The sequence below is a fragment of the Malurus melanocephalus genome, unplaced genomic scaffold, assembly GCF_030028575.1.
Source record: "Malurus melanocephalus ecotype Western Australia unplaced genomic scaffold, MMel_1.1 scaffold_127, whole genome shotgun sequence".
NCBI classification, from domain to species: Eukaryota; Metazoa; Chordata; class Aves; order Passeriformes; family Maluridae; genus Malurus; species Malurus melanocephalus.
In genome coordinates, this window is record NW_026623359.1 from 1,500,694 (window position 1) to 1,526,676 (window position 25,983).

General features: G+C 37.4%; 1 protein-coding gene across 3 annotated transcripts in view; it reads left to right on the top strand.

The window, feature by feature from the left end:
* Window positions 1–25,983, top strand: part of ROCK2 (Rho associated coiled-coil containing protein kinase 2) — a 95,171-nt gene that overhangs the window by 30,126 nt on the left and 39,062 nt on the right. For all 3 annotated transcript variants that reach the window (XM_057370482.1, XM_057370483.1, XM_057370484.1), the window contains exons 2-3: window positions 9,341–9,422; window positions 19,698–19,798. In XM_057370482.1, the coding sequence (XP_057226465.1) occupies window positions 9,341–9,422; window positions 19,698–19,798 (183 nt within the window). The remainder of the gene's footprint in view (window positions 1–9,340; window positions 9,423–19,697; window positions 19,799–25,983) is intronic.

Here is a 25,983-nt window from a genome sequence, read left to right on the forward strand (position 1 = left end):
GCACAGAACACACTTCTTGCTCAGAGACTTATAAAATGAGTAGTTAGAGCAGCAGGTTGCAATAGAATTCACTTCACCAGGCTTGCTGAAGTAGGGCTTTCAAAATCTGCAGATAGCAAGTTCCTGTCAACGCTTCTTTTCTAATGCTTTACTTCAAACTTTTGTACAGTAAAGAAATTCCTTATTTAAGGACTGTCTTTATCTTTGCAAGAACAGAGGGTTTTGGACTTCTTGATACAAAAACTGATTTTAATGTTACTGACCTGCCATATGTTCAGGTCAAAAGTAATTGTAGCATCACAGAATAACTCAGCTTTGAAGACCTTTGGAGGTCATCTAGGTTCAACCCCTGCTCAAAGGGACTGCTTAATGTCTGTTCCGAGTCCWGTCTCTTTTATACAGGACAGCCAGTTATATGGTGAGACAGGGTTAGTTTTCTCCCTGGTTTTGGGGGYAGTTTTCAAACACTTTTAGTTGGGCTTGTCAGGAGAGACAAGCTCTGTTCCAGTCCTAGAGGCTGAGGGTATTGACCTCTTAAATATCTTCTTGTAATTGAAGTTGATGAGAAGACTTCAGTTTTTGACAATACATCATGGATTTTACAAATGATAGAAGTATTATTCTGGTCAGTCCCTAGAAGAACATATATTGAGTTTCAGCAGAAAACATCCAGAAAAATTCCTGTTCTGTCTTAAAATCTAGGATGTTGCATTAGGAGTCTGACACAGGAATTGATAGTGAAGTGTTATTTCTGTTATTTTATGTATTTAAACATTAAAATATTTATGTATTTTAATGTATTTACATGAAAGCTTTTCCATACTGCATCCAAATTCTGTATTTCAAAGTTAGATGTGATTTTGATTACCTSAGTTTTATCACTTCAGCCGGATCTGGGCTCACGGAATTATGGTGGAGTACAGCACTTAGATTTTAAGAAATACATGGTGCAGCTGATTAGAATATGCTGCTGACATCAAATTTGAAACTAAGCAGGAGATAACATSATGGGCAGGCCATTATTTATTGGGTTAGAAGTGTTTTAAAGAGCAGTTTTAAACAGTTKCTGGTATTTTTAGTACAGAGATATTTTATAATCATTTGTTCTGTATCAGTGACTATGAAAAAAACAAGTCTTTTTATAACTTCTAATTAATCCTGCTTTTAGGGCAGGAGTGTGATAGGTTTTTTTTCTTGATTTTCAAGAAGTGTTATTTGCAATTCCAGTTACTGTATTAGAGATAGTTACAAGTTTTGTTAGTTACCCTAATACACATCCRTTTTAGTTAATAGATTGTGTACTCGTATCTTATTTATCCATGACTGTTAAACAGATTAGTAAAACCACAATACAATTATAATACATAATACAAAACATAATGCAATCATTTGTATTTTATGAAGGCGTATATCAGACATACATTTATCTGAAAACAAGTTCGTGGTGGAATTCARGGGTGAGTGATTCTGATGGTACAGYATGGAATAGATAGTTGCTGACAGTAGTGTCACAGACTGAACTGTCTGAGGTTACAAAAAGATAAATAGAATCATTKTCATGATGGAGAAGTGGGATTCTTAGTTAATATGGAGCAAGGATGACCTTGTGGTCAAAACATGATTTCAAGAGTAGGCTGTATGTCTGTCTCATTCCTCAAGCACARATGAGCCTCCTGACCTTTTATCTGTGTTCTGATGTTACCTTTTAGTCTGGCAGCTGTAGCCTTTGGAACACCTGTTTGAGAAAAGAGGAATGAATAAAAGGCTGTGTATTTCATTTGGATTTTCTTGAAACAGTAGGTAATTCCATCTTTTCAGGGTGTCTGAGAAACAATTCCAAGCACTAATTTATTTTTTTTGTGCATTTGTAGGTAGTCTTTCTGCAGTTCTAGTGCTTGTACTGTTCTGCTTGATTGCTTGGGCAAACTCCATCTGAGCTGGTGCGTAAATGACTGCGGCAAAGTGACAGTCAAAATTACCGGCCCGCTCTTGCTCTCTGGTTAAGGAGCAAAGATTGCTAATAAAGGCCTTGGAGGTTTCCAGTGACTAGGAAATGATCTCCAGTGTCATTTTAACAGATTTGCAGTTCTAGGCTTTGGTGCACATTAATGTTTTGAAAGCTGTGTGAATTCTAAAATCAAAAGTAGCTAAAGAACATGGAAATGTACAGTGACTTCAGAGGAAAGCAGATTATGCTGAACTACTGAATTTTCCATGGCTACAGTGATAATCAGCAACATGTSCAAGACCAGTTTTATTTTATTGAAGCTTAAAGAGGTAATAAAAACAACCACTTTGGAGGAGAAAATGTGCATTTTTGTATTTTTAAAATGAATAATGTTAAGCTGTGTCTTCAGAGCTGCTGGTTTACTCCTGTTTTCAGMCCTCTTTCTTTGGTTTAATTTACTGTGTTTGGTATTTCTTCCAGTAATTCGTGAAGAGATTCTAAGCAGACTTGGAAGGAATTTTAGAGATCACTGGTTAAGGATCCACAGCTGGATCTACTGTAATAAATATTTCTCTAGCTTGTGAATTTTTTTATGAAGGTGATTTCTCAACTTCATTGAGGAGCTATATTACGTCAGTTATTCACTACTACTATTTATAACTTTTCCCCATAATGTGCCACGTAACCTTCATGCCTATTTCAGCTAATTTTTTATGCTGTTCCAGGGAATGTGAGGAATTGTCTATCATCATCATGGCTTGTAACAGCTTTTTATGTTCTGAGAGAACTTATCCTGTCTCCTTAGGCTAACTTTTTTAAAGACTGAAGTCTCTGGTCCTGACAACCGCTCTTGATACAAATTGCTTATCATTTCCCTGTTGTTGCTAACTTCCCTTCAGTTCTTTTCCAGCTTGTCTTTTGTAGTCCTCTGTATAGGGATTCACAAAACGACACAATATTCTGGCTTGGGTTGTACCAATATCAACAAATGATTTCTGATCTTTATTTGCAAAAGAATCTTAGTTCTCTGTGAGGTCTTATACAATGCACCTCCTGTTTATGTGTCCTAGACTGGACTTGTAGTCTGCTATAGCCCTGTGTCATTTTCTGTTATCTTCCTGCTTGGTCATTATTCCAATTTTTATGTTCTATGCGCTTAACTTCTTTCAAAAGCATGTTAGTTGGGATTTTCCCCCTCTTTTTTGCACTTGTCTTTGAGTTGCATCTGTCTGTATTTTTTACAGGGTTTGTTTTCCTTCTCTTTGAGGTAATTTTGAATGCAGTAAAAAGCCTGCGCTCAAAACTCCAAGCTTGATATCATTAGCTGAATTTATTTATTTTATTTTTTGTTCTTAATAGGTCTGTTTCTAACTCTGTTGCTTTATCGTGATTATGTAGAACTGAAACAGGACAAACCCAAGGGAATTTCTTTTTGACACACTTTTCCAAGTCCTGATGATTACCTAACTCCTAATAATTACCTTTTGGACCTTTTCTCCATGATTTCCTATGGCATATTTTTTTTCTTTGCCAGCACGTTTGGTGAGTCTTGCATTTTATTCCTATGTTAAGATGCTTTGCTTTATTTACTGATKACTCCATATATTCTGCCAGAAATCATTTACATGGCAGTGTTTTRTATTTGAGAAGAATACAAAAAACCYTGGATMTCATMTGCTAATTTTCTAGGTGTTTACAAGATGATTAATATCTTGTTCTAACTCCCCATCCCCAAATATTCTGATCTGTAGTTTGGAATGCCCTCTGCCTTTTAATGGCAGTGCTTTGATTTACTCTTTCAGTCCTGCTGACCTCTCCTGTTCTCCTGATCAAGTAAATTGATAAAGACAGTCTTCTTAAATACCGTGAGTGAATTTCAGTGGACCTTGCTGTCCTCAGCACATTTCTTCATGTATATAATGATTTTTTTAGGATTTGTTTTCATTCTTATCCCAGAAAGCGTGGAAAACATAAACCTTCTGTGCATTCTTTGTTTTTTGTAACTCTTAAGGGATTGTTTTTTGATCATTCTTAACAGAAAGTATCTCCCATTATTTTATCTTGTCTCTTTTAAGCTATAAYTCATTATACCCCTTTGCCTTCCTGCTCATTGTTTACATGCTTTTACTGTTCCATAGTGGTGTTCCTTAAAGTCCTTCTTGTTGCATCTTGGACAGTTTTGTGATTATATTTTTGTAAGTATTTAGGAGGAAGCTMTTTTTGGGCTGTTACCATCCTATCATTATCMTTACACTTCCACACTGTGCCTTTCAAATAGAAAGGGAAAATGTATGAAACCATTAAAATATGCATGTAGGATGCACACATAAGAGTATGTGTCTTGAGGAGTATTRCTGGTATGATGAAGAAAAATTTGCYTGTATTCAGTARTAGACAACATTAAAACCATTTTCAGTATTTGATGACCTTAATGTACAGAAATCAGATTGTAAGTAAATCCTGTTGTTAAGCATTTACATAGTTATTTGTGGACAGTAGCTTCTTTTAGGTTTGTAAACTGTACATACCCAACACTGTTAAAACTTAAATCTGTTAATGTAAAACTGTAAAAGAACTGGAATAGCAAAGCCTCCCAACTGTAAATGTCGGCTGCATTATCATGGCCCAGATTATTCCTTCACATMCTAATTACTAATGCTTAAGYATAAGAAAAATGAATTGCAACATAWYCTAGAGATCACTGAGTAGGACAAGCTAAACAAGAGTTTACATGTGCTTATCAATGTTAGGCAGGTTCAAACAATTACTTTAACATTACTAACTCTTTTCAGCACAGCATGGTTTTAATTTGATGGGGGCTTTTGTGGGATTGCCTGGAATTAATATTAAGCTCATTATTGAGAAGTTTCTAGTATTTTTGSCTATTACTGACCTTTTTGTCAGAGAAGAACATTAACATTTAGTTCTGGTATCTCCTGAACTTTTCTTGGTCTTTTTCTTTGTTTAATTCAGATYTGTAAACAATGCAAACTGCTTGCTGGGAAAGCCAAGCTCCATGTTGCCCACAGAGGGTGACTGCTGTCAGAGTGGCCAGAAACTCCTCCTCATGTAGTAGGAGGGTGTTACAAAATTTTTCAAGTTTGGTCTTTTCTCTTGGAAAAGATTTTTGCCATGARCAAAAGGCTTTTGATGGGGGCAGATCTATCTTGCCAGTGATGCATTTGTTAGCAAGCTGCTATTTTTGGCCTGTTAGCTTCTGAGTCTGTTGTAACAGCAGAAAGAGGAAGTGACCAGTGAAATCCCTTTAATAGCATATTTCCTGGTTGAAGTGACTTATCTGTGAGGCCTAGACAGAGGAGACGTCATTTCCTGAATTACTTCTCTTCAGTCTCAACCGTCTGTTTTACTGCAAAATATTTTGACCCAGCTTCTTAATTGTAGTGAATTTATCTGTTAATTGAAGTAAACTAGTTCTTTCAAWGAAAATGTAAAACTTAAAGGAAACTTTTGATAAAATCATAATGTGAAAGACAAGTCTTTCATAAGCTACATGCTGATATGAATTTGAAATCTCTTACATTAAAWTTTTGTTTAATAGTTTAAAATCTTGTCTTTGAAAGAGTGTGATARTAAGGTTTGTTCACAGGGATAAAAAAAAAAATGGACACACTTTCTGTTCCTTGTGATGATGATACTGATCACCTCTTTTTGACACCAGCCATATCTGGCTATCTTCAAGAGTTAGGACATTTCCTGTTGGAGCAGACCATTTGTCGAGCGGCGGGAGTAAATGCACACGACCACCAGATGAGATGATCAGCATAACTCGTTTATTCAGTCAGCGACCACGGCTTTTATGCCCATGTTCGTTAATGGTAATCAACCTCATACATATTACAAAATCTGAGCTCCTTATAGGCTGCTTTAGAAACAATACTTTGCTAGTTAGCCTCACAAGCTGGGCCATCAAGTCATTAAGTGAACTTAACAAACCTGTCTCGGGGACAAACGGCTTCTTGTAACTGCAGCTGTTAGCAGCTTGTAGTTGTACTGAGATCGGACATTTCCAGAGTATTCTACATGTCCCTTTATCACGTAGTTAGCTTTTAGCAAGGCTCACTACAATTTCCAAATGGCTAAAACAGTCAGTTGCACTGTTTTCAAATTTACAGGACTCTATGAGAAAATGACAGAAAGAGCTAATAAATTAGCTTCTAATATGGTTCTGTATAACCCACAAAAAAGCCCTGGAATCAGAATGACATGGGGAGGAAAAGTGACATSTGAAATTATAATGTACAGTTCAGTTTAAATTGAAAGGTATGGTTGGTTTGGACTTTGGAATCCAACTTCACTAAAATTTTTGTTGGCGTAATAACTTTATTCTTTCCTCTTATGTTTTGCATAAGATAGAAGTCAAGCACACTATAAATGGGTTTCTTGGTCAATTACTAAAATATCTTCTCATGAAAAACATCAAGATGTCAGGTGACCTCACCTCTCATCCCCTCCAAAACAGGAAGAACAAAAATACACCTTGCTGATTTTAGTTAGCACAATCTGCACAATCTCCCTTAAAGTATTTACCCAGTTGTTAGTGATCATGAGAATATTGTGTCAGTAGCAGTGAAAGAAGAACATTGGAGTTTGGTGTTATGTGTAGACTTCCATCTGATTGTAATTGATACTTCACTGAGCYAGGTAAAATCCTAAAAGGTGGCCCAGCTGCTCCCATGAAGGCATTGAGCATGATCTGTCTCTATGTTGCAGGATGAGGGTTCGTATTTGTGCTGACACACTGTGCTGCAGAACGTTTGGCAAACACCACCTGGTTTGAYGATGGTGTTTGACAAAGAGTAGTATGGATTCTATAATGTTACTTTGCAGAAAGTCATCTCAAATTAGTACTTTCTTTTTGATTTATCCAGTTTATTGGGCAGTACCTGTGCAATTCATGTGGTGACTAATCCATGAGTATGTAACAACTTTGTTACTTTGGTATGTTATTTAGGTTTGGTTTTATCATATCTTCTGTACAAGTGTCGTATAAATTAGGTAGTAAGTCTCCTGTCCATTTGAAAGATGAATATGTCATATATAAATACGACACATTTATCCTTAATGTGTCTTGCAGGAACAGTTATGGTCAAGGCTGAAATAATTCCTGTATATATTGTTACTAAAGCAATAATTGCACCTCCTTGTCTGTCTTCCCATTTGCTTATTTACGCTGTCTTATGCTTCTTTCTGTTAGGGAGTTCTAAAACTTGATGTGTCACACCTTCATAATAGTTGGGGTTACACAGAGCAAAGAATAAAATTCCACCTTTTCTCTGTTCAGCAGTGGAAATATTATAGGTGTTACATTGCAGAATGTTTGAGGTTGGCAAGGACTTCTTGGTATCATCTAGCCCAATGCCCTGCTCATTGCAAGGTCAGCCAATTGTCCAGGACTGTGYCCCATCAGGTTTTGAACATCTCCACCGGTGGAGACTCCACAACCTCTCCAGGCAATTTGTTCCAGTACTTGACCACTCACAGGAACACAGGAAAAAGAATGTGGTGTTCAAGTAGAATTTCATGTGTTTTACCTTGTGTCCGTTGTCTCTTGACCTGTTAATGAGCATTGCCATAGGTACTTATAGACAGTGATGGGCTSCCCTGCCCTGAGTCTTTTCATCTCAGGCTGCAGAGTCGCAGCTCTTTGAACCTTTCCTCTTTTGAAAAATGCATTAGTGTCTTAATCTTCATGGTCCTTTGCTGGTCTCACCCCAGTGGGTCCCAGCCTTTYGTGATTTGGGAGCCCAGGAGTGAACACTGCAAGGTGTGACCTTGTCACTGCAGACTAGAGAGGGACCTGTTGTTCACCAGGACCTTCAGGTGCTTCTTTGCAAAGCTGCTCTCCTGCTTGTCYGGCCACGGTCTATACCTGGTGCCTGGGGTTTTTCCTCCCCAGCAGCGGGACTTGGMTTTTCAGGGGTACACTGCTGGTGACTGGCTCCAACTGGTCTTTGTGCCACTGCTCAGTGTTCTGCGCTGAGTCTTTCTGTGAGCTTTTAATCATTTGACTAACCCATACTCCATTAGTGTGTCTGTGACACTTCCCAAGGCACTGTCATTTGTTAGAAGGTAAAAATAAATAAATAAATAAAACATCTTCATTTTGAAAATGGTCTTAACCATTAGCGTGTTTTAGGGTAAAAAGTGCCATCTTCGCTGATGAGGTAGTCTTACATTTGTATGTGCTTGTTTAGGACAAGGTTATTCAAAATGTACTTAATAATCTTAGGCCTTGCCTTTGAGTCTCTCCAGGTAGATATGTTATTAAAATTAATATAATAATTTTAGTAATATTTGAAATAAATTATACCTTCCCAGATTTATTAATAAAAATATAAAATCAGCAGGTTGTTAGCTATATTCTCAGTGATTAAGAAKACTGAAAAGCTGTCAGGTTCTGTTGGTTGTCTGTGAATAAACATGATGTGGTCTCTGACTTTTAAATCTCTGTGTTGTTAAGGCTCAAAAACCTGAAAAAGCAGTCTCAGGGTTTTGTTCTCAGGGCAATTAATAAAGCTGCCAGTTGAGGCTGAACATTGGAGTTACTGACAATGAATGGTATCTCTGACTCCTCTTAGTATCTGAAACTTATTTTAATTTTATTGTCCCTGTGTAACTGGAAAGGTATCTATGTCTGGAGTAATTTTCTAAAGTTTTTCCATGTTGCAGAAAGGTGGAATTGAGTTAAGTCTTGCAACAAGCATTTAAAATACTATTTTTAGTTTAGTTTTGGTGATCTCATCCCTTGCCATTTTAAGAGTCTCAATTGTTTTCTGCTGAGGCATTGATAATGGGTAGCAGAATGACATGTAGAGTTCTGACTTGTCTTATGTTGAGTCACTCAGAAAAAGTACTCTAATCTWGTGAGCCTGAATTACATGCTGAATTGTCTTCTTAAGTTTAGATCACGTCTTGTTTCCATGAAAAATGTGTGTTTGGTTTTTGAATGTCCAGAACGAGAAGGTAGAGAGACTTTGATCAAAGCAATAATATGGTTATACAAACATAAAGTCTTTGCAGGAAAAGTGTAACAGAAGTTATAAAATTGGTTTGACTGAACTCAGTATCTTAAATCAGTGTTTAATGAGTAAGATTGCTTACTGATGAAGATTAAAACTACTACTTCAGTTTAAGTTCCAGTGCCACTAATCAGTGGTAGTATAGTTGTACTGTTTATAGTACTTGGAGCCAGCCACTGTGTGTTGGCTCTTCTGCTGGTTTATAAACATACTTGAGAGCTTGTTTGATTTGCCTGCTAGGAATGTAATGCATGCTTGAATAATATGTAATCAGTCTCAGTGCAGTAATTTTAGTAAAGTTGTTAATTAAGATTTTGGAACTCAATTAACTTATTTTTATTTTTTTTTTCAGGATGGCTTGAATTCTTTGGTCCTTGATCTGGATTACCCAGCACTGAGGAAGAACAAGAACATTGATAATTTTTTAAATAGATGTAAGTTGCAAATGGCCCTTAAATAATGGCATTGTTGTGATCTCAATCATAAGAAATTGCATGGTCAGAAATGCATTGGCCGTGGTTATTGTACTATTTCTTTTAACTCTGAGCTTCAGAAGGCTTTGGAGGACCTTTTATTACAAGAAGCATTTCATTTTAGAAAGTTGTTATATTATGAAAATACATTGGAAAATACCAGCTGTAGATTTTTTTTTTTCCTAAATACAGGTGGAAAAATCCTTTTATGTTATTTTCTTATCTTACATATATGTAGCTACATAATTTGCTTAGTATATCCCAGTTATTATTCTTTAGGAATTCATTACACTGAATGACAACATTGTTTATATAGTCGTAGTTAATCTAAAAGAGAAGCCTTCTGTGCATTTTGAATTTGTTGTACCTTAAAATCTGTTGGTTCATTTTTGAATCTTTGCATAAATGTTTTTGATTTTCCCCAAATTAATTGTAGACAGGATCTTGTAGTTTATGAAGCATATGATTCTACATCAGAGTAGGTGTATTTTGTGATTTGAAAGTGTTTTCTATCCATGTATATAAGCAGAATCTTTTTTCTGGTGAAAATAGCAGATTATTTGTTTTAAAATGTAATTTGTAGCAAGTGAACCTTCTTGGAATAAGTATGCTTTACAGTGAACTTATTTTGAGATATGTATTTTTTTAAAAAACCTTTTCTGTTGCATATGTCAAAGTTACTGCAGATACAGTGTTATCAGCAACTCCTTTTTAAATTATTTACTGGTAAGAGCTGTGTCTGCCCTCCACTGCTCTGGGACTCCTTGGAGCATCCACTCACACTCCTCAATTAAATGGTGGCTGGTGTAGTAATTTGTGGTGAGTTCTTTATTTGGAATTCAGTGCTCTTCCATGAGGTTTAGCAGAGCCCCATAGATGGACAAACAGTTTTTTTACAGTTTTTTRACAATTGCCCGTAAAGTCTGATTTGGAGAAATCACTTAAAATGCAGTAAATAAGAAACAGCAGATTTAGACGCATAGGCATACCTTGGCATTATTTTCAGTTTGAGTTCACAAGAATTCAAGCAGATATTTGTGAAACAAAGGGTCTGTAACAGCATTTTAAGTATCTTTGTTACTTGCAACTGAGCATTGCATGTGCAAAGTGAAGGTAAAGCCCTATGAAAATGGCATAAATAATATTTATTAGCAACTGCTATGAGCTTGTCTTACTTGCTTTTATATTGCTGTTTTTTCAGTAGGACAAAATTAGAAACCTTTCTCTGATCAGAAGACCAGTGTCTTTTGACTGTTGGAAATAGCGACAGTGGGAAAACAATTTAACCTCAGGGGAACAGGTTGAGGTTTTATTTGTTATTTGATTGGTTGGGTTTTGTTTGCTTGTTTGTTTTCTGCAGCCTCTGAACGTCTTTGTTGTCTCTTTTCCCTTTCTTGAAGGCTGTTGCTCTTTTCTCCTCCCCTAAGTTCTCTCTCGTTGTAGTAAATATTTTTAAGTATCTGATGGCCTGGAGAAACAGGAAAATATGCTTTTGTTTGCAATTTTATTACTGCCTTTTTTTTGTTAAATCAGCTAACAGTATACGGTTGAGATGTGTTACAAAAAATTCACAGTGGTTAATAAAGGGTTTTCAAGGGTGCACTTCATGCTGGTTCAACTTTTAAAAAAAGCATGTAAGACTCTGACTATTTTGGCCAACATATCATGTAACAGTGCATCTCTTAAGAACTATGCACGTAACTTCTCTCCTGTTTCTGGACTGACTGGGAGAGAATGAAAAATAGTGCTGTATATCTTCTGTGATTTACGCTTTAAGAAAAAATTCTGRAATGAGAATTTTGTAAACATTTGAGGCTGGTAATATTTTGATATTGCAACAGAAAGAATCRGTCCTGCCATAGTGATTCATTTCAAAGTGCTTTCCAACACTCGTTTGTGTTTATATGGTTTGTTATGTACCACACAGGAGAACTGGGCAGAATTAATGCAGAAAGTAGGGTGGTTCATTTTTTCTTTTTGTTAAAACTAGTCAGGCRAAAGAAAAGCAAAGACCAGTTTCTGATTTTCATTTCACTTCACTGRTACTTGTACTAGCACAAAATGAGCCACTCAGACACGGGAGAAAACAGGACAACGACTGGGTTCTTACTGGCATTGCCATTTTATGCAGTTTCAGATTGCTGAACCCGTAGCTCAGGTCTTCTTGGAAACTGTTTTGAGGGTAGCAAGTATCAGTGGAAAGAGTGTGGCACGTGCCTGCTGAAACCTCTTGCCACCTTGTGCTTGGAAGAAAAGTTGGGAGCTGTATTAAGAATTTATGGAACTGTAAGTTGTTGCTTTTTAGGGTAAGGAATGATGAGTTCTTGTCTCTTGTGGTTTTTCTCAGCATCTGAAGAGCTGTCACAAATGCCCAGCTGAGAACTACTGTGAAAAGGTTCTGACAGGCTCTGATGAGCAGTCTGTGCCAGGGGCCTGGAGCCTGCATCCCTCCTCAAGGCTTCCTGACACAGCATGGAGAGGTGGCAGGGCCTCCTGTGAGTTACACTGGGTGCACAGCGAGGCAGCTGAGGCAGTGTCACTACGATTGTTTTAATCTGTATTACACAYGTCCTCAAAAATTGTGGAGAACACGAAATAATCATCACACTTACARTCAGTATAATCACTAAAGTCTGCCACAGTAACACTTTAAGAAAGATTTTTTTTCCCCCACCACGTTCCCAGGGGTTTGCATACACCCTACTTCCAACCTACAACAAGTGATTCCTAGTCAGTGTAGTGTTTTATTATTAACTTATTTTAATTTAAAAACAAAATATTTTGCACTTCAGTTGAGACATTAATTTATGTTCAGCTCGACTCATAGGTTCAAGCTGAAACTCAAATGTTTCAACTAATTTCACAAAGACAATTTATTAATTGCCCGTACTGTAGGAGTTTGGTGYATTCCGTTACTGTGACCACTTTGCAGAAGCAGCCTCTTCATTTATTTAACATGCAAGAAATTTTTTAAATGTCTGCTTTCCCTTACTGTTCTGATTTCTTACCACTTTCTCTAAGGTATTGAACCAAAGTGGAGCCTGTGTTTGCTCTAAGAGGCACGTTAAGTATTTCATATAATACAGCCATTCCTTTTCACTTCTGTGTTGCTTTAATCAACTGTTGGGATTCTGATTTAAATTGCTGTAGGTTTTTTATAATATTTATGAAACAGGAAAGGATAATGCAATATTTAATTCCCAAAACAATGAGAGAAATCTCACAGTCCTCTGAGAGCAAAAACTAATTTGCTTATTTTAGAAAAGAAGGCTGAGTTTTCCAGCATGGGCTTGGTGTAACAAATCTTTCTTGGACTTTTCTGWCATTAAAGACAATAGGTTGAGTAAATTCTTCCAAGTCAATTTTTCTGCTATCTGATATTTGCCAACTGTTGAATCATGTCTGTGTGGCTTGTGCCTGTTTTGCTGGTCTCCCATTCAGGTGCAACTTAGTCTTAAATACTTAAATAACAGCTTTAAGTAACAGTTGAAAATATTCAATTATTTATAATCTTACCATTATGAATAGAAGGGCACAAAGAATGGATTTTAAGTAAGTCCGAACAGCAGGACAGAGAGTACAGTCCTGGTAAAATCCAGAAGCCTTGACTCTGTAAATGGATCAGTGATTTTCTATGCATTATKCAGCATCACTCAAGAGTTGGAAACTTGTGTTGCTAGTATGATTTGCTGATATTATGTAGRTTGGCAGACTTGTAGAGTGTAGTGACAATGATGTCTTTACAGTAGAARGCACTTCTAGTACAGATGTGGCACTTGTACAGCAGTTTTTCTSGACTTGCTGAATAAACTTCCTGGAGAGTTGCTTTAGCCATTTTGTGCTCCAAGCAGACACTGCTRACTTGGAGGATTTATCTATTAAGATTATTTTCTTGCAAAATTAACAGTTCTGGTTCCTTCCCTTGCATTTTGCTATGTCATTTGAAGTTGTTGAATCCTGCCCAGCCATGTGGTTACCAATAGGAATGGGTTATCCGGTGTGGTGTGAGTGCCTCCCAGGGCTGCAGCTCTGTGTGCTYCAGGCTTCCTGTCAGTGGCACTGATGAAATGTCAGATGCCAAGAAGAATCTTAGAAATTTAGTGCACTGCAGAACTTCCACTGAGTTAAGGAGCTAATTGCTCCTCTGGTTTTCTTTTGGCTTCTCTAAGGCAGCTTCCTGCCAGGTTTTAGCAGTCGCCTCAGCAGGTTGGGTTCCAGTTCCATTCTTAATGATATTGTTCTGGTAAGAGAAGGGRTGGGAGAAGTATCAAATAACCAACTTTCCCAAGCAGAGCATGGAAGCCACATTGTGTAAGACAGAATGTCTTAGATGTATAAACAAGTTGTATGTCAGTGTCATTAACCACATTCCCTTTTGGGTACTTAGTAGATACAATTCAATTCAGTCCTGCCATCAGGCTTATTTTCAGTACGTTAGGGAGGTGTTCTCTGCAAGCCAGAGGGCTGCTGCTTTCTGTAGCCCTGTGTTCTGCTTTTTTCCATCTATGCMAGTGAGCATACTTCTCATGTCCCCCATTCATTTCTTGAGGGAGGAAGCACTACCCTGTCTGGAGCTGTGCCTTCTGGTTTCTGCTCCTTCTGCAAGGTCCCCAGCAGCTTTTTGTTCTTCACACACCTTTGACCAATACTTTGTATGCACTCCTAATTACTTCAGTGTTTCTGTTGTGCTTTCTGTTTGGTTCTGGTCAGCTGTGGATTGCAGCACTTCCTGGCTGTATTGCAGCTTAAACTTCTGGCTGGACTTCTGCCTAGGGCAGCAACTTTTGACTTAATGTACTCCAGAGCAGCATTTGTTGATGGGCTGTGTCTGATCTGTGGGGTAAAATTGCACTCTCTTGCAATTTTATTCCTCATATGTACACTCCACACAACTGCTTGAGACACATTCTTTTTTTAAAAAGAAAATAATAGGTATATAAACTTCTTTTTTAACCTTAAAAGGCAGGAAGCTTTGGTTTTCCCTCCTCTACACCTCCCTTTACTGTCCTAGACAGGTATTTTTTTTAATTTTCATAAGCATTGGCAGCCTTCAGCCACATTCTTGCTGCCAGTGACTGATCCAACACTCTGCCCTTTCAGAAAGTGAAACTTCATTTATTTAAAGGTTATAGTGCTGTTTTCAAATAGTAAATCAAAAGCTATTTTTAAACACTCTTTGTATGTAGCATTCCTGATCTTTCCTGTGTTAAAGAAGAAAACTGAGTCGTAAGTGGTGGTGTTCTCACGTTTTAGGACTTTCACCCAAATGTCACAATATTTCTGTAAGATTCCATTGTATCCTGGAATTCATCTAATGCTTTCCTTTAAACATAGTATTTTTCTTCTGCTGAGCTCTGTACTGCTGCAAATTCATGAGACGTGCATACAGATGCCAAAATTTGCAAGCTCGTCTGTGTGAAATCTGAAAATTTAGGCTACTACTWGAAGGCTACTGTTGGAAAGCTCTCCTGCACTCTGAATTAGATGACGTTGTGTGATTCATGAACTAAATCTGATCCAGTATGTTGCAGTTATGACATGGCTTCAGGGTTAATCTAAACTTACCTTCTTGCACTCCAGTTTTTTTGTTTCAGATCAGTTCCATGCATTGATTATTTGTTCCATAATTTTTATTCTGAAATAGACAATCCATCTGTGCAACTGATACCTTCACAACACTTGCATCCTTATGTGGTATTACTGAGATTATTAACTTTTAGTTAAAGGAGGTAGGAGAGGTGACTTCATTGCTCTCTAAAGAGAGGGAAAATGAAGAGGGAGGTGCTGAGCTCTTCTCCCTGGGAAGCAGTGGCAGGACATATGGGAATGGTTCAAAGCTGCACCACAGGAGGTTCASTCTAGACATCATGAAGCATATCTTTAGTGTGATAGTGGTCAAGCACTGGAACAGGATTCCTCAAGAGCCAATGAGTGCCCCGAGCCTGTCAGTGTTTRAGAGGCATTTGGACAGTGCCCTTCACAGCACTTAACTGCTGGTCAGTCCTTGTGGTCAGGTAGTTGGAGCGATGGTCTCTGTGGGTCWCTTTTAATTGAAAGGGCTCTAGTCTGATCTGTTCTGTTCTTTTAGCGAAGCAAGTAGGATTTCTCTATTCTCAGCATTTCACAGGGATTATAAAACTCATAACTATGTAATTGGTTGTTTCATACGTTGTTGGGTTTTTCATTGCTCATTTGCAGTATTATAACGCTTGAAGAGTTTCACTGGTGCTGTATCAATTTTGTTTATAGTTGCTACTTTCTACAGAAGTGTTCCTATGAGTTATGGCTCGGAAATTCAGCTGTGTAAAACTAGACACTGCTCTTTCAATGTGTTTGAATTCCTACTCTCTCATTTGACATATCTGAAAACATTGAAACATCTCAGAAACATGTAAAATAAACTYGTGTCATCCCCCTGTCTGATGAGATGTAACATTGTATTCATACACGTAATTGCAAATTCTCTGTGACTTGAAGGTTGATGATACTCTTTCTCTACTGCCACTTCCAGTGAATTTGTATTTATTCTCCTTGTCTTGTGCCAGCTTCTGATCTGCAGTTAGCTTTCAAACATAGTATTCCTTTCACAGTCTGCAAAAGTAATTCACATTATTAACAAAAATAATAAACTTGGTGTGGTTGAAGTACTGTTGCATTCCTATGCTCTTGGTCTAGACTTTCATGATTTCAGGATAGAAACAACCTCACAATTCTCTCAACTCCTTTTCCTTTTGACAGACTGAATTACTTTGGTCGTATCAGTACACTGAATGTAGCGAATTTGCTTGCTTTTGGAGGTTTTAATTATGTCTGTCCTTGTAACTTTACTAGCAGACTATTCCCTCATTATTAACACTAATCTCTCCCCTTCCCTGTCACATCCAGTCTTTTCCTCAGAAGAAGAAACGTACAGTTGCATTTTTGTGTTCCACAGGTTAAGAAGGATCTCTGGCGATCAACTGGTCCAACTCTCTGCTCAGAGTCAAATCAGGGTTGATGTTATATTAGGTTGTTCAGGTCCTTGTGCCGTTGAATTTTGAGAATTTCCAAAGATGGAGGTTTTGCAACTTCACTTGATAGTCTGCACCATTCCCCAATTCTTACTATTCTTTTCCTACAAAATTGGATTTCCAGTGTTTCATCTTGTCTGTTGACTCCTGTCCTTTCACTTTGTGCGCCTTGGAAGTAAAGCCTCATTTCAACTGCTGTTGAGGCCAACCATTTATCCATCCTTAAYCTAAACAGTTTTAGTTCTCTCTGCTTCTCTTGAGCATCCTGTGAAGCATGCTGGCCTTCTATCAAGCTTGGGAATGTTTTGGTATTTTTTGGTACTGAGGACCTCAAAGTTAGTCATAACATTACACATAAGGTTTCACAGATGACAAATAGTGGAGGAAATCTACTTCCCTCCGCCCACTGGCTGCGCATTTACCAATGCATACTTGCATAGTCAGTGCAAAAGCTGGCTCCTCATTCCTCTCTGCATGGCTTGACCCCTYCACCAGGGCTGTCAGGTCCTCTTTCTCATGGTGCCTTCTACCTGGTGAGTGCATCCTATTCTGTTAAGTGGTGCTGTTTCATCCCAGCTGCAGGACTCTGGACTTGCTGTTGTTGAACACTGAGTTTCCTGTCAGCTCATTACTCACCCTGTCTGGGTCACTTGTAGAAGCTGCCCTTCCCTCCAGCTTTGAATTTAAAACCACTGGTTGTGACTCCARCAACTTTTCTGCTCAGCTGGTAGTTCCTCTGTGCAATCCATGTTAGCCTGGTTTGGCTGCAAAGGTACTTTGAGATGTTATGTTGGAAGTCATGCTGCAGTCAAGGAACTGTACTGCTTTCCCTTTGTCCACCAAGACAGACACCTCATCATGGAAGGAAAACAGGTTAGTCAAACACAGTTTGTTGTTTTTAGACAACATTTTGGCTGTTCGTGTCTTTGCATGTGCATCATATGCTTGGAAATTGACTCCAGAAGGATTTGCTCCATGATCCTTTTGGGCAGTGTGGTCAGGCTGCTGTTTCAGCCAGTAGCCCCCTTWTTGCCCCTTTAGAACATGGACATGACATTTGCCCTTGACCAGTCATCACCTTCCCAAGTTGCCATGATCTCTCAAAAGTGATAGAGAACAGTCTGGTAATGGTCTTGACTCRTTTCTTCAGCATGCTTGGATGCATCCTTGTTGTCTCATGACCTGGTGGATGCCAAGTTTGCTCTATTGGTCTTTTACTTTKAACTTCCTCTACTGTGATACTGCACTGCCCCACATTTTGCTGTTGGCTTTGAGGAGCTGGGAGGCCTCWGAGCAGAGCTTGAGAGTGAAGTGAGGCAAAAAAGGCATCAGCTGYCTTGATGTTCTCCATGTCCCTGGCACTAGATCACCTATCTCACTGAAAACAGTTGGACCGTGTTTGCCTTGTTCTTTCTTCTATTGCCAATGTATTTATGGAATCTTGTTTCCCTTCATAATCCTGGCTAGTTTCAGTTCCAGCTGAGCTTGSCTTTCCCAATTCCATCTTTGCTTGTTTGGGAGGTTCCTGCTGGATAATCCATCTTGGCTTCCATGTTCCAAACCTTTACCTTTTGTGTTGAGTTGAGGCAGAGGTTGCCCATTTAGCCAGACTGGCTCCCTGCCATTCCTGCTCGATTTCTAGCTAACTAGAACAGACTGTTCTTGTGCTGTGAACATGCCATCTTTGAAGAGCAACCTGCTCCTCTGCCCTGCACAGCAGCTTTTCGCAGGATCCTGCCATTGATTTTACCAAACAAGCCATAGTCTGTTCTCCTGAAGTCCAAGGTATGCTATTTTTCTTCTTCAGTTCTGTTCGAGTCTTAAATTCCTCATCTCACAGTTGTTTCTGCCAAGTCTGCCACAGACTTTGTCTTCCTGAGCCAGTTTGTTCTTGTTTGTGAGTAATAGATCAGAGTGCCTCCCCGATTCAGCTTATTGCTTGTTCTTGATGGTCAGGCGTATCCTGGATTGTTTTTAGCCTGCTAAGCTGCTTTTCATAAATGTGTAGGAATGGTTAAGCTATCTACTAGATGTTTGTTATCATTAACTCCCTTAGACCATGTCATCTTTAATGTCATACTGGATTAACTGYATCTCAGATCCTTTTTTYCCTGTATTCCGATMTGAGATYCTCTTTAATGCCTTTCTAGGGACAAAATTCCATGGTCTTTGACCCTAAACAGGGATCTCACAATATACACCTATACCCCTCTCTGAGTATAAGCATCCACAGCTTTTCATACAATTTYATGCTCTTCCCTGGTAGGGTTCTTGCTCCAGCCACCTGTTTTGCTTTTTTTTGTTCCTTCTCTAGGCATGTGTAGGGGYTTGTCATGCTTGAGATTACCTCCAGTATTATGGATTCCATTCTTTGATTCCATTATCTTTTGTCCTCRTAATAAGAATAGATTTAAAAAATGTATTTAGCTGGGAATGCATTTATAGCTTGTTTCATTTACAAAATTATAGGACTTTGTTCATAGAACTTGTCAGAGATTAGAATTCCATTGTTTTCCCTTTTACAGGTTCTCACAACTGCCAATAAGACACATACTGACAGGCAGAGCTTGTCTTCTTAATTAATAATGTTTGAGCATTGTAGACATAATTTTAAGAAGTGAAGAACTACACATSTGGTTAACACCAGAAAAGCACTTTGAGATGGCCAGCAGAATCGATGTTTTGTATGGAATRGATGAGTGGATCTGCAGTCAGATCTGTGCATGATGTGCAGTTGCACGTGACGGTGACCAAGTTACATTCCTCACCATTTGAGTGCTGGTGACCCCTCTGAGTTTGTAGGACCTGGTTGTACCTGCAGTGCCTTTTGTGTGCCAGGTACTGCACCTCAGCATTATCAGTGGAGTGTCAGTGGATCCTGGGAGCACAGCGGGTGGCAATGAGTGATCGTCTGAAAATTCCATCAGACGATGGAATCTCCAGTTCTTTTCATTACCATAAGCTCGTGAGTGATTATTAGAGGTGTGAAATGAGAGTGAGCAAAATGCAAAAGACATTTCAATTGTTATGGCTAAAGGTAAAGGGTTAATGGTTTCCAAAGAGTAATGAAAGGGGATATTAATAGTGACTGCAGATTTCAAGAATTACCAAGAAAGCTTTAAGCATTTTAATAAAAATAGTTTATTTTTACTCTAAATGAATAGCTAAAATTCTTGTGTTCTGTTAAAAGCATGCATTATCACAACTTCTGTTTGATTTGTTTTAGATGAGAAGATTGTGGAAAAAATCCGAGCTTTACAAATGAAAGCTGAAGACTATGATGTTGTTAAGGTGATTGGAAGAGGTGCTTTTGGAGAAGTGCAGCTGGTAAGAATGTAATGATTTAATGTTTAGACAGATATACAGTTTCAGTCAAAACCTTCCTCAATCTTCATGTTTTAGACTTAAAAATTCATTCTTATAAAGAATAAGTGTTATTTTCATTGTATCATTAGATCATTTCTGTGCATAGTAAACAATAATCTGAGTTTAAAACATGATGGATAGGAAGGGAAGAACTCAGGAATCACTTTGCTATCCTTTGAGATATATCCAAAGGGCAGTTCATAGCAATTCTACATCTTTTTGGCCACAAGTATCACTGTGTGATAATGCCAGAAACCTACGAAAGAGAAGCGAACAGTGTGAGAAAATATTTTTGTTTTGTTTTTATAATTGTGATGCTTGCATTGTATTTAAGTGACATGATTTACAGGATTTTTAAAAGATTCTTTTCTTGACATATGACATCTCCTCAATATGTTTGCCATATAACATCTAATGTATGAATGGGATTGCTTTTAACATTTCTATTGCAGAGAAATTCTGTTATAAAGAAAAAGTAATCAAACTACAWAAAGTGACTTGATGTGTGGCACATAGTCTGATTTTCATTTAATTTTGATTTTTCCAGTACTTCCAAGTCCTGTTGTGTGATAAATGGCACAAAAATGTGAAATATGTATAAAATGGATTGASATGTCAGTTTTGAAATAAGCATTGGATGTAAGCGCCAGATAGAATCTAGAATGCAAACATTAGGGACAAGTTATCARGAGCTAACAGATAACTGTGCACCAGCTGATCCATGGTGATTTTCTATGTGAGCTTTTTTGAAGGAAGAGAGATGTGAAGCAAGTCAGTGGAAAGGGGAACAGCTAATTTGGAGCAGTTGAAACTTGTTATCTTGTTACCACAAGGTAACAAAAATTACCCTTTTGCTTGTATTTTTTGACGTGGAGATGACATTTTACTGCTCTGTGGTAATTTTGGACTAAGAAGCTGGGAAAATCATATTGTCTTGTAACCATTTTTGAAAATACAAACGTGTTGGAGTTTTTTTGAGGAATGTGGTAAGATCTAAGATGTGAATGGTTTATAGGAAGTACACATTGTATAATGGCAATAAATTTATGATTAATTTATAAAATGGTTTTTATTTTCCATATTACTGTTGGTGAAATTTGTTGGAACTGGCAAGAAAACCCCTGTGACTAGCCTAATATTATTTGCATGACTCACGSGTAATTTGCAGCTTTAGATAACAGATAACAACAGATAACAACATCTAATCAGAAGATTTTGTTCATTTATGTAATTTTTAAAGACACCTTCATCCAAGTCTGGTAATAAAAGAATGTAGCACCCTCTTCCCTATTTCTATCAGGGTCATTTACACTTTGTTTTTATCCAGAAGAGTAAATGAAATGTGGAGTGGCGTATTTCCAAAAATCCTCATATTTTAACAAGATTTTAAAGAATTAATATGTATCTTTATATGATTTTATRTCCTTGCTGGCAAAAAATTAAAGATAAAATGAAACCTTCAGCAGAATCTTGCTTTCTTGTGAGGGGGCTGCTGCAGGGTGTTTGTAAGAAAGCAGTCTACTCCTTGTCTTTTCAATGACWGTCACATCAAATGGTTTATTTTAAAGTCTTCTATTAGCCGTTTGTATCTTYACATATCCCCAAATGTAGCAGTGAATAGCAATGCTCATTGTGCACTGGCATGTGAAAAATCAGGTTGTAGGGACCAGAGTTCCTTGTCCTTTTGTTGAGGAGGTGGGAGATGAAAAAGAGAAAATCCCAATAACAGAAGTCGTGTGCCATTTTTAAATGTCACACTCATATTTGCTGGAAGCATCCAAGAGAATTATGTTGTTGATGTGCTTCAAAAATGAAAATACATTGTTTTCATATGTGCTTTTTTTAAGAATGGAAGGGTTTTTCTAAATAATTTTCTTATTAACATTTCATTTCAAATTGAGCTTCCTGATTTGTTCTGGAAACTRTTTTTCTTAATTCACCACGTCATGCACAATTGAAATTTTTAAGAAGAGATGATTTTTCCTAGTCTACATACAGCAGTTGGGCACTTAGAGGGCTCTGAAGACAAACTTTCTTTTAATTTGCCTGTCCATTAAAATGGGATGACAAAATGCTTAGTAACCTGGTCATACAATGATGGGATTTGGGTTTTATTGTTACGGAGTTTTTTTAAAAATCTTTAGTAAGCCCTTCAAAAAAAGCAAGAATCCTTGGTACTTGAAGGGAACTTCTGTGTGTTCATATGGAGCACTTCTGTACTTCATGTCAATTTAAAAGGATACTTYTTCTGGAATGTAAAAATACAAGTAGAAATCATAACACTATACAGTCTTACAGCTGATAAGCAATAGGCTAGTAAATACAACGGCAGATCTGAACTAATATTAGCTGGTGATGTGGACATACATAACCTCGATTATTTGCCTCRCAAGGTATGATACAAGTTTAAACTATTGAGCTAAGCTATATCTATTTCTACTACATTCAAAATGTTAACACCGCTGTTGCAGATGATGGATTTGCAGTAATGAAAATATTTTGCGACACTTTCTGTGATCAAAATAGAAATCTGCTTCAGTGGGGATTAAATACAGAAAAAAMCATAAATAAAACATGATTAAATACATGAGTTAAATTAATGAATTTTTTATCAGTATGTGTTGTGCATAGGTATTGTAGCACAAATATTTATTAAATATTTATTAGATGTTTCTAATTATTATAATCATATGCTCATTTTTTGGCTTGTAATGYTTGCAGCATGAAATAGTCAGCTATGACCTCCTTCATTTAATTTTGTTTTCCCTGAGTCTTCTGCTCCAGTATAGTAGTTTATTGCTGAAGAAGTGGTATGAAGCAATCAGCTTTCTAGATTCTGTCAACAAAGTGAACACATTCTCTACTATTGTGTCTTACAGCTAGGTTTTTTTTAAAAAGCTTCGCTTTTTCCTCTTCCTCCCCCCTCCAAAAATTTTTAAACATAATCCAGTAAAGAGAGATCAGATGACTCTGGTATAAGCATCTGACTTTGGTGGAGAAACAATTTCCTTATAAATCCAGAAGTATTAAACTCTACACTTGAGCTCTGGTCTCTGGTTTTGCTGGGTCTGTTGTGATGGGGAAAGCTAAGGAAATAATTGCCAGCTGCCAGATCACTTCTCTTGCACAGTGCTGTGAATAAAAGTGGCTGGTGTCTAGGGCAGACAGAAAAATTGGATTATGGTGCTTAATAGGTTACTTCTGGTTTATGCAGAAACAGTAATTTATGAAAGCACATCCTGAGTATCTCTTGTTTGTTTTCACATGTGGAAAAATCCTCTTGATTTGAAATTGAAACTTAACCTTAGTTCCTTGTCCCAGATCTTACCATGAAGGGCTGTGATGTTGCAGTGACAAAGCAGATTGACCTGGTCATGTACTGGAAGAGAAGACTAAAGCAAAGTTAACACTTTTTGTGTTGTTGGGTACTACAGGATGCTCTGGGTGACAGTCTTTACTGTCTGATTTCTTAGTGTTGCAAACCGGTGATTTTCATGGCCTGCATAAACAGATGCTGGTTTATTTTTCTTCAGTAAGTGCTTTGTTTGTTAGGTTTAGTTTCCCATCCACTGCTGATGTACAGTTCTGTAGTGARGCAGATAAAGCAGTCATGTTTTATTGCCTGAAAATTTTTCAGTATATGAACTTTGGTACACTATCTGTAGTAATTTCTTATGGCTATATTAAGTATTTTAGGATACTKGTAATTACCTCAAGCCTTGGAGCCCGTTTCAGAACTCCATTCTAAGATTTTAATTTTTTTTTTTAAATCATAAAAGAGACAATACTATTATCAATACTGTGTATTCAATCTGATAACTTCAAATAGATGTGTTATTTTGTTTGCCTACAGATTGTCTTCTAATGTGAATGCTGTGGAAATTATGGATGCTTTTTGTGTGTACTTGTTTATTGAAGGTATTAGATTGTTGAAGCAAATTAGAGTAAAATTCTTTGTTCTTAATGCATTTTCATGCGTTAAACAAGGCCATGTTACTCAGTGCTAATGGCATGAAGGGATTTTCCTACCTATTTTGAGAGTTACTCTGGTGAGCTGCAGTTTAAATTTGGCAGTTCGTTTTAACAGTTGGAAGAAATTGAAACATCATGACAGTTTAATACATGAATAATCTGTATGAGCCAATATCTAATGTACAAATATAGCTCTGGGTAAAGAGCACAATGACTAGCAGCTAAAAAGGCTGGCTCCAGGGGCCATGGTGGTGATAGAAGGAGGAATGTCAGCGGTGGATCTGCTCACATGCAAGGTGTGCCAGCACACACTCAGTCTCTGGGTGTGTCAGTATATTTGTTATTGCTTTGGTTTTGTGATTTTTGTACAGAGAAAGAATCTATCCTGGAATCTTCTGGAAAGATTATTTAGCCAATAACCTATTGGCACTCTTTAGAGAGGTGAACAGACTGTGATTTGGGCCCCCCACCCATCTTTACTTTGCTTCTCCTGTATGTGAGCTTCCTTCAAGTTGTGCTGGCTTCCAAGAATTTTTTTCCCCAAGTCATGGGAGACAGTTGTTCATTTAAATGAAGGGTGCTACTCTAACTTCACCTAGGCAAGAGTACACAGCAACTTTAACAGTTGTAAACTACTAAATACACGTCAGAGCTTCAATTTTCACAGAAAATGCATCTTCAATTAAAAAATACCTTTTTGAGGTTTCTGTTCTTTGTGTTTCTTCTGGTTTTGGGCAGGCTTACAAAAGCTCTGCTTACTGTAGTATAGTTTGTGATGTACCACCAAGTCTTTCTAAATAATCCCATCTACAGTTAGTAAATGGGAAGAAGTTAATTTTCAAAATACCTTTTTAGGACCTTCACTAGCTAATTAATGTCTTGAAATATCCTTATGGAGTTGTTAGTATAGTGTGTTATGTGTTAATGTGGATAGTTAATGCAATRGTATGTTAATGCACACAGATACCATATTTCTGTTCTGGTATTATGTTGGAAGTTTTTGGATCTAACTGTTCAGAAGGCTGTTAGTGCTAAACAATGCAAGATACTAATAATAAAACCTCTGTACCTGTATCTTGAAGGCAAGAAGCCCSAATTTCAAAACCAGTAAGTTCTTAAATAATCCTGTTTCTGTTCATGTTCTTACTCTTTSCAAGATTACCCCTTCCACCTGATGCTTCTTCTATTCCTTCAGCAATATTAATTTTTACAGCTCTTCAGGAGCAGGAGGAGACTGATGCTCCCAGATCTGTAGACCAAATAGGTGCCTCTCTGAAGCTTTGCACTGCAGATGTCATGGACCTGAAACAGCTGTTGAGAAAAGCCTATTAAACATTACTGAAAGTAACAGAATTAAACATGGACATTTTGCAAAACTAAGAAGTTAGAAGATCGGCTTTATTTACTAGATATGAGGGTTTTTGAATGCACCAGAAAATTATAGGTTCACTTTCTGGTGCATTTCACGCTTTTCACAAATCAATTCACAAACTTTTTTAACAGGAATTTTTTAACAGGAAGAAAATATGAAAAAACTTACGATCCTAATGACTCAGACTTTTTACAGCCGAATACTCCTCACCTTGATTTCTTTAAAAAATACTCAAGAATGTTAAAAACCTGTTACTTTAATAGTTGTTTCATAAGCTAGGATGTCTCATGTTGTTTAATTAGCTGAGTAATGAGTGCAGTGTCTAATTTAAGGATTTGGTTTCATGTCTGTATTCAGAAGAAGTTTTCAAAAATATTTTCATATTTCTTAATAAAGGCTTTAATTCCAKTTTCCAGCAAGATTTATTGTACTAATTTTGCACCATTTAAAGTGAATTTAAGAACTAATTAGGAAAAGAAATAAGAGCAATAATTTATTGGTGCAAAATAAAAACAGAGGCTGAGGCAGACTCCTTGCCCAGTTTCTACAGTGAATGAGTTCAATGGCTAGGCAGTGTTCAGAGTAAGAAGATAAAAGCAGAGTTAGACTTTTCTTCTTGCTACAGTGGATTTTTTTGTGCAGCTGTTAAGCTTTTCTTTTTAGGTTTGGAATTTCTCAAATCTTTACTGAAAATTGTGTGTAGAAAATTGGGCATATGAAGCCTGGAGACATCACATCTCAGAAAGCAGATTGCACATAGCAGAAATATACTGTGCTGGTACTCAGGTTTTTAACAAGGCGT